The sequence below is a fragment of the Drosophila ananassae genome, chromosome 3L (assembly GCF_017639315.1).
Source record: "Drosophila ananassae strain 14024-0371.13 chromosome 3L, ASM1763931v2, whole genome shotgun sequence".
NCBI lineage: Eukaryota > Metazoa > Arthropoda > Insecta > Diptera > Drosophilidae > Drosophila > Drosophila ananassae.
The window spans coordinates 5,133,164-5,141,498 of record NC_057929.1 but is presented as its reverse complement, the minus strand read 5'-3'; the positions used below and the strand labels follow the sequence as shown (position 1 = coordinate 5,141,498).

Genomic DNA, 8,335 nt, shown 5'->3' with positions numbered 1-8,335 from the left:
CTGTAATTCGAGCGGGGCCAGGCTTTGTAGAATTCTTGGAAAGAATCAGGCGCTCGTAAATTCAAGCGATCCGATCGCCGGCGATTTAGACGGAAAACACAATCTGGCCATGGCTCATGGCTCATTGAGGAAAGCATCGCCATACAGCGTAGCACCACGCAGCAGGCACGTGCACTGAATCCCCAATAATGTCGACCGATCATCAGGTTGATGCCACTTCCAATTGCCACTGCCGCCTCCTGATGTCCGACTGCCTGATTGATGTGCGTCTCTTCTGAAGAAAAGCTACATACACAGAAAATACATAGGAAAATTACTGCAAATTGTAAAAGGACCTACCGGGCATCTCTACTAGTATTTTTGCCAGTGCATAAATCGATCCTAGACTGTGATTCTGGCCATGATGACATCTGCTTCTACCGAAGTGCCTTTGAGTACTTCCGCGTGTTGCTACTCTGGAGACGCCTGACGACGCGTGCTCTGTCCTAATCGGGCCTTAACCTGTCCATATCGGAGCAGCTGCCACAAATCTGGATGGCTAGTAACATAGCCACGTATTCCACTGGGGCATCCGACGACTGACCGCCGATGGTGTGGCGCCACGGCGTGCGCCAAATTTGGCATTTGGTAGAATGCTGTCGGACAAGTGGCGTTTACTGCATTCCCCCAGGGGCGGCATTAGAGGACCGTTGTCCGTTGGCAGTTCTTCATAATTCATAATTCAACCATCCCTTTCCATTTTTCCCATGCTGCCATCTTTCCATCTTTGGTAACCACTTAAAATCCACAATTTATCAATTCTCTGGCAGGACTCAGTCCGATGAGATGAGATTTCTGGCGATAAGTTGTGTCTGGCAAGGACAATCAATGGCATTGGACGCAGATCGTCTGCTACAGGGAGAAAATATTCAAATAAGTAAACTATAAGTCATAAGTCCTTGCAGGATGTACTCTATATCCGTTCAAGTTCATCTTAAAATATGCCTTATTCTTCTAAATGATATTCTAAAAATCACCCTTAATTTTTCTCAGTCTACCAAATCAGCATCCAAGGATGCGATTCGACTCCTAAGTGTGCATAAGCGAGTGGAAACGCATGAATCATCTGACGGATGCGTGGGAGCAGCCATTGTCATCGGCTGGCCATTAGCGCATATATTCCATATGTCAGCGGCTTTCGGGGGACACAGCCCACGGTTTTCTGGCTCAAGGGCTGCACTTCGTCATTATGGGGGGTTGTTTTTCGGGGGTATCCATAGTATAGTATAGTATAGTGGTGTAATATACTATAAATGCTTTATTTTCCGGATGGGAATAACCAAAGCTGTTGACAGAATTGGAGACAAATGGAGCATTATTTATGTTATTGATACGGTGGGTGACAGATGGATGTGGAGGTTCTCTGGAGGGCAGTAATTTGTAGCATACTCTTCGGCGTTGACCTAAAAGCTATGACAACGGGGTGGCAATTCCAACCCACTGCGGAATCTCAGAGAATAAATATATAGATTTTCTAAAGCTCTACGAAAGGAAAAAATATAAGAAATTATAGATTATTTTGTAGTTAGATGTTATAATTTTATTTAAATATATATTTACATTTCCTAAGATTTTTTGTTCAGTTTATAAACGTGTTCTGTTCTTTAGTCTTTAAACACTTTCCTAGAAACCACCTTAATTAGCAAGTTTTCAATATTTTGACACACGCCAAAATAATGACTTTAAAAAATTCATTTAATTTAAGAAAGTTCTCAATTTGTAAACCAATTTTCCTTTGGCTGACTCTGAAGCAAATTAAGATGTCTTGGTCACAGCTAATTAGCCAAGCAAATTAGTTATTAAGTGCTGACACCTCCCCCACCTTAGTCCTCACCCACTCGGCTGTCAATCAGCCAGCCAGTCGAGTCAGTCATTAAAAATACAAATGCCTGGGAAGATTTGTTGGGCTTACACGAGATGAATGACTGAATGAATTAATGAATATCCATTTCTCTACTTGGATCCCCAGCCTTTTGACTAATTTAATTGGCAATCAAGTATTCAGTGTTGGCTCGAATGGCGATGGCGTGTGTCAAAAAATTAGAGAAGGCAAAACCGATCAAATCAGACTATAATTAATTACCTAGTTATTGGCTCATTTGAATAATTATCCAGTTAGTGTAAGGATCAAGGATTCCAAATGAGACCCCTCTCTCTCTCTCTGACACTCTCCAGTCTCAAAGACCACTTGTTTTTGGCATTTTGGCCAACAGACAGAAAGGCGTCAACAGCCACAAATTGTTGCTTGGCCAGAATAAACTGGTTAGCATCCATCAGATTCAGATACTTTCTGGCACATGCCGGGCCGGGACAATGCCTATTATTAATTATAATTAAATGATATTCGCTTGTTCTCACCGAGTTACTTGTAGCGATTTATTTCGTTTCATTTCGCGCCAAATGAAGTCGAAGCCTCATCGCAATCAGATGCAATTATGCAAAGTTTTTTGCACATGACGGAAGTTAATGCAGTGCCATCAGTATTGAGTATTAATTGCAATTATCTAATCTTGTAATCAGACTTTGTTGTGGGTGGGGTTTGGTGTACAATATTAAAGTAATGGCGCATTGATCGCCGGATTCCTGATTTCAACAGTGTGGGAAACGCCTCAGTTCATTAAGATTGATTGCCTTTTAATGAATGTAGTTTTTATCAAAGAAGTAGAGAGATCATTTTCCAAAATAACCAAACTTTTAAGCAAAATCTAGTCACTTTCAAATAGCTATTACGAGTCACAGTTACACAGTTTTAAGTTATTATGCAATTTTAAACACAAACTACCGTTATTAAACGGTAGTTTAACAAAAACAAAAACTGTGATACAATGTTATTTGAATATTGAAGTTTAATCTTTGTTTTCCTAAAAATACCATATAACCCAATCTCCCTTAATTTTCTAGGGTACCCCAACACATGCTACAACCCATCAATTAGCAACACTCCGAGTCCCAGACCTCAGACTCAGACTCACCTTTCCTCTCGAATTTCTCTTCCATAAATCTGTGGAAAGCAATTTAAATCACGCGTCGGTCTTAAGTGCCGCCTTATCGGGCATAATCGCTGCTGAAATTTGCATACTGAGGCCACTAAATTTAGCCTAATAGGTTCTAAGACGGACTAGAATGGGATGATAGTACCGGTCGGATATATGTGTCAATAAAAGTCGGGTAATTAATTGCACGCCCCCCGAAATGAATGGCCGCCGTTTCCCAAGCTCTCTAAGTGTTTTAAAAATATATGTTCCAAGTTTATATATATTTTTTTATATGCTTAGTTATGTAGGTTTGTAGCAGGGAGTTCTTAACGAGCGCATTAACATCAAACGCGCACATTTTATGGCCTGTCAACCGATCTGTTGTCCACATAGATCGATCGATAGCTTCTCCAGCTCGTGGCGACAATGAACCTCCGCCACTCTCTCCACTAGCACAACAAACTCTTCTAATTTTTTTGCCCAATCTGGGAATCACGAAGAATTAGAAATAGAATTAGAATTAGAAACTTAAGCAAGAGCGGGATGAAAAGACAGCTCATCCTCCGCTGTTCGCCGGCTGGCCCTCAAATTAATATTTATATTTATTATCATTATTTTGTGCAAACTTGTTCTTGGCCATTTCGATTCGTTTCGTTTCGTTTCTAAACGTGTTAGAAAGGCTTGTCTTAACCCGGCTGGTCTTGGCAATAGAACTTGGCCGGAGAGACATATACATTGGTATATAAAAAGTCGGTTGCCGCACAAGCTCTCTTATTTTAGTCCCAGTCCCGGTCCCAGTTCCAGTCCCCCGGGTCTTAGTCGCAGCTCCCGATCTCGGTTTAGTGATCATTCAAGCGGAAACATTCAATAAAAACGGCCACGACTATTGGCTAATAATCGATTGAAAGTGCCGACTAAAAAGTGATAGACAAAGGGATCTCCTTAAAGTTATTAATTTTTGAAAGTGAAAAAGATATCATGTCTTCGATGGTCATTTCCTGGACTGCCTGCGTGGCCATTTTCCAGCTGATGGTGCAGTTGGTCCTGGCCAAGGACTTCAGCTGGTGTGATCCCAGTCTGTGTGAGCCCACCCAGAGGCACATTGCCTGCCGGAATACTGGTGTAAGTTATCATCCAAATTATTATACTTGTTAAATCAATTTTAAATAAATCATTCCTGATTTCAAACAATGAAATACATAATTTTGTAAATATATAGCTGAATTAAACATTTGACAAAATCAAGTTTGCTGTATTGGCATTTAATTTTAAATATAATCGTGACATTTTCTTAATTCAAAATCACATCATCTTTATGAAGGGTATCTTAATTGAAGATCACAATTCGTGAATCAACACTTTCTAACTGATAACTTATCAGATAAAATTCTTAGGAATTTGGAATTTTAAAATGATCTTTCGAAGATTAGAACAAAGTCTAAGTTATGTAAAGTTATTCCAATAAAATTATATCTCTTTTATCTTAAAATTTTAGGCCTTTCATCGTCGCTGCCAGCCGGATTCCTTTCAAGTGGACTTAAACAGCTACAAAGCCCAAATCATGCACGCCCACAACAAAAGGAGAAATTTTCTGGCCTTGGGAAAAGTGCCAGGCTATTATCCAGCCACTCGAATGGCCACCATGGTAGGTGTCCTTTTTGGTCAAACTCTTCCCCAGACTTGATCGATTTTTGTTATAGGTTTGGGATGATGAACTGCAATACCTGTCCATGTTGAACTCCCGGACCTGCAAACTAGATCACGATGACTGCCACAACACCTATCGATATGCCAATTCAGGACAAAACCTCTGTGCCGTCTGGCGACCAAGAAGTCCTCACGTAAATGTCACCAGTCTGGTGGAAGAGTGTGTGGGCCTGTGGTTCAATGAGTACCCACTGATCGACAGTAGTTTCATCGATGCCTTCAAGGTTACAGCGATATTGTGAGTAACTTACAAGTAACTAATCAACTAATTAGATTATTTAACTAATTAAAACTCATCCTTCATAGTGAGGACTATGGCCACTTTGCCGAGATGAATGTGGACAAGAACTTTGCCTTAGGCTGTTCCATCCTGAGATTCACTCGCCCCGACTACCCTTCGGTCTACATCTACAACTTCATCTGCAACTATGCTTCCCTGTACGCTCTGGGAGCTCCCGTCTACGAGACTGGCTATCCGGCCTCTCGTTGCGTAACCGGAAAGAGTCACTTCTATCCGGGATTGTGTTCCACCCGGGAGGAGTACGATCCGAATTGGTAGAAGTGATACCATCGGGGGAAGTACATGTCTCCCACTCACTCAGGTCGAACTGCCAAGAGTATTTTGTAACGTCTAGCTTTAAAAAAGAATAGAAACCAATAAATGATCGCATCGATTCCAGACACTTTGCATAATTTATTTAAATACAGAGCCGAAGCTGACTTCTGACCCGGCTATATCATTGCATAACCACGACGATTTGAGTTATATATATTATATATTGAGGTGTGCTGTAAGACCTAAGACGTAAGGCGGAGAAGCTCCACCAAAATAAACAATTCTATTCCGATTTCTATTCCGCAAAGAAAGCCCGTCTGCCGGTTGGCCAGTTGGATCCCCCATCGTGAGACTGGTTTGGCATACAGAACTTTCGTTTGTTATTGACCATAAAGACGTTAACCCCCCCAGCCAGCTACCATCCTTCTTGGTTTATGCAAATTCCGATTTTTATGTGATTTGTGCGCAGAAGTTATTGATTTGTTCTTTGTGATTGAGAACCTGTCTTTGAATGCGAAGATTAGCGTGTGCAACAAGCCAAAAACACGGGGCTTAAACTCGTCTTTAAAGTTAGGACTCACCAATTGGGTCAATGTCAATGTTAATGGCAACACCTCAGAGGTCTAGCACTGTGGAGTCACTGAACCGCTAAAAGCACCCACGCCTCGACTTTGGGACAAGTTTTAAAGTCACTTTTTTTTTTTTGCATATTTGCCCGCAAAACACTTGCTTAACCCATCCAAACAGAGCTTAAATTAGAACTGATTTTTTCTAGTGTCTCTAGGGTCTAGACAGACTTCGGCTTGAACTTCACTCAACCCTAGACTTAATGGATCCAGCTATTAGAAGTCTAATTTTAAACCGGGAGTCGGCGTTTGAAGACTCTTCCCGGGCTCCGGACCCCAGGTTTATGGCTCCCGTTTTCCTAGAACCCTTGCCCCTGGGGAGCGTGCGGCGATGTTAATGCTCTTTTGGGTGAAAATAACACAGAAACTGAGAAATTGAATTGAAGATTGCGAGACAAAGACAAAGGCCTCCCCGAAAATGGAAATGATTCATAAAACGTCGCTTGACCTGTCTCAAGCAACTGCGGTTTCGGTTCGGTTTTTTTTTTACCGTCCGAGGGGGAAATCGGAATCGAAATCGGGATCGGGAGCGGGATTGAGATCGGATTGGGATTCGGGATCGATGTTGGTAAACAAAACACCGAAAATAAACACCTGCAAATCAAAAATTTCATTATAAATATCGCCTTGAAGCTGGTCAGGATTCGCATTTGGATTTGAGCCTTCATCAAGGGAAAGTAAATATGAATTCTGGAAGATATCTCATCATCGGCTTTCTGGTTATGATTTTGGAGATGGCAGCCAGCCAACCCGCCTCCTGGTGCGACCCGGCATTGTGTCCAGATGGTACAGTTCATGTGGCCTGCAATAATAATGGTGTAAGTATGAAGGAACCAATTCTTAAAGTCTAAACATAAAAATTTAAACATTTTCCACACAGGACTTTCATGAAAGATGTTCTCCGGATGCCACGATGGTGGACCTGAAACCGTATCGCTCCCTGATCGTCGACGAGCACAACAAGAGGAGAAACTTTGTGGCCTCGGGTTCCCTGCCCGGCTACTATCCAGCCACTCGCATGGCCACTATGGTGTGGGACGATGAACTGGAATACCTGGCCACCTTGAACCTGAAAACCTGCTACCTGGAGCACGACGACTGCCGGAACAGCTACCGCTTCCGGAATCTGGGTCAGAATCTGTGCGGAGTGGATCGACCTCGTAACTGGCCCTTGAACGTGACCAATTTGGTGGAGCAGTCGATGGGATTGTGGTTCGGAGAGCATAGCGTGATTGACAGCAGTTATATCACCGACTTTCGGGTCACCAGGAATCTGTAAGTTCCAGACATCTTAATCCCATCTACTTAACCCACTAACTTTATTTTTGTTTTTCAGTGAGAAGTACGGGCACTTTGTGGAGACAGTGGTGGACAGAAATACCCATGTGGGTTGTGCTATGATGCGATTCACCAATCCCCAATATCCCTTCCTCTACATCTACAACACGGCCTGCAATTACGCCAGTGTCTATGCCATTGGAGTTCCTGTTTATAATGCTGGAGAACCGGCCTCCGATTGCCGGACGGGAAGCAATCCGGACTACCCCGCCCTCTGTTCCATCAAGGAGCAGTACAATCCTAATTATAACTTATACTAGCTAAAAAACCAAATAAAACCCCATCAAAGATCCAAATGAACTAATGACATAAGATATCCCCCTTGACTTTTATTACTTTCTCCTGATAATCGACAATTTCTTCAACTGATTGATACGTCGTTTTGTTTATTGCCGTTCCGGATGCTAAATTTGGAAGATTACTAATTGCCATCTCGGGGGGCACTCATATATTACTGTTAACGGAAACAATCGAAAGCGAGTCACGAACACTGGGCTCAAACACGGAAAACTTCAGGTAATTTTGGAATATGCATCGAAGGACAATCTGACCTGATAACGAAATATTTTTTCGATTTTTTGTCAATTTTCCTGATGGGTCCCCTTTAAAATGGGGAAGGGGACCCCCTTCAAAATGTGGAAAATGCATGGGGACCCCCATATGACCCTCTGCGAAGGCCATATCTTGGCCAATTTCCATCCGATTCTCGAGCGGAGTACCTTAAACGATTTGTGGATCGATTCTCCATAAATCTGCATCAAAACCTGAGAACAAAATATTTTTTCGATTTTTTGTCAATTTTCCTGATGGATCCCCTTTAAAATGTTGAAAATGCATGGGGACCCCCATATTACCCACTGCGAAGGCCATATCTTGGCCAATTTCCATCCGATTCTCGAGCGGAGTACCTTAAACGATTTGTGGATCGATTCTCCATAAATCTGCATCAAAACCTGAGAACAAAATATTTTTTCGATTTTTTGTCAATTTTCCTGATGTGTCCCCCTTAAAAATGCTGAAAATGCATGGGGACCCCCATATGACCCACTGCGAAGGCCATATCTTGGCCAAATTCCATCCGATTCTCGAGCGGA

The 8,335-nt window shown here is 42.3% G+C and overlaps 2 protein-coding genes across 2 annotated transcripts; both read left to right on the top strand.

Annotated features, from left to right (window-relative positions):
* Positions 1–3,730: 3,730 nt before the first annotated feature.
* LOC6494957 (antigen 5 like allergen Cul n 1) lies at positions 3,731–5,417 on the top strand. The gene is made up of 4 exons (XM_001959292.4): positions 3,731–4,136; positions 4,510–4,659; positions 4,715–4,959; positions 5,028–5,417. Exons 1-4 carry the CDS (start codon positions 3,993–3,995, stop codon positions 5,278–5,280), a joined length of 792 nt encoding a protein of 263 aa, XP_001959328.1. The 5' UTR covers positions 3,731–3,992; the 3' UTR covers positions 5,281–5,417.
* A 1,132-nt stretch (positions 5,418–6,549) lies between these two features.
* LOC6494958 (antigen 5 like allergen Cul n 1) lies at positions 6,550–7,556 on the top strand. Its single transcript, XM_001959291.3, has 3 exons — positions 6,550–6,721; positions 6,784–7,178; positions 7,240–7,556. The coding sequence occupies exons 1-3, from the start codon at positions 6,587–6,589 to the stop codon at positions 7,499–7,501; spliced, it is 792 nt and encodes a 263-aa protein (XP_001959327.1). The 5' UTR covers positions 6,550–6,586; the 3' UTR covers positions 7,502–7,556.
* The last annotated feature ends 779 nt before the right edge of the window (positions 7,557–8,335 follow it).

Bases quoted from the DNA above. Each gene is read 5' to 3' on its own strand.
- LOC6494958 (XM_001959291.3), top strand. From the start codon at position 6,587: ATGAATTCTGGAAGATATCTCATCATCGGCTTTCTGGTTATGATTTTG. The intron at 6,722-6,783 runs GTAAGTATGAAG...TTTTCCACACAG, and splicing joins TGGCCTGCAATAATAATGGT to GACTTTCATGAAAGATGTTC. The intron at 7,179-7,239 runs GTAAGTTCCAGA...TTTGTTTTTCAG, and splicing joins TTTCGGGTCACCAGGAATCT to TGAGAAGTACGGGCACTTTG.
- LOC6494957 (XM_001959292.4), top strand. From the start codon at position 3,993: ATGTCTTCGATGGTCATTTCCTGGACTGCCTGCGTGGCCATTTTCCAG. The intron at 4,137-4,509 runs GTAAGTTATCAT...TTAAAATTTTAG, and splicing joins TTGCCTGCCGGAATACTGGT to GCCTTTCATCGTCGCTGCCA. The intron at 4,960-5,027 runs GTGAGTAACTTA...CATCCTTCATAG, and splicing joins TTCAAGGTTACAGCGATATT to TGAGGACTATGGCCACTTTG.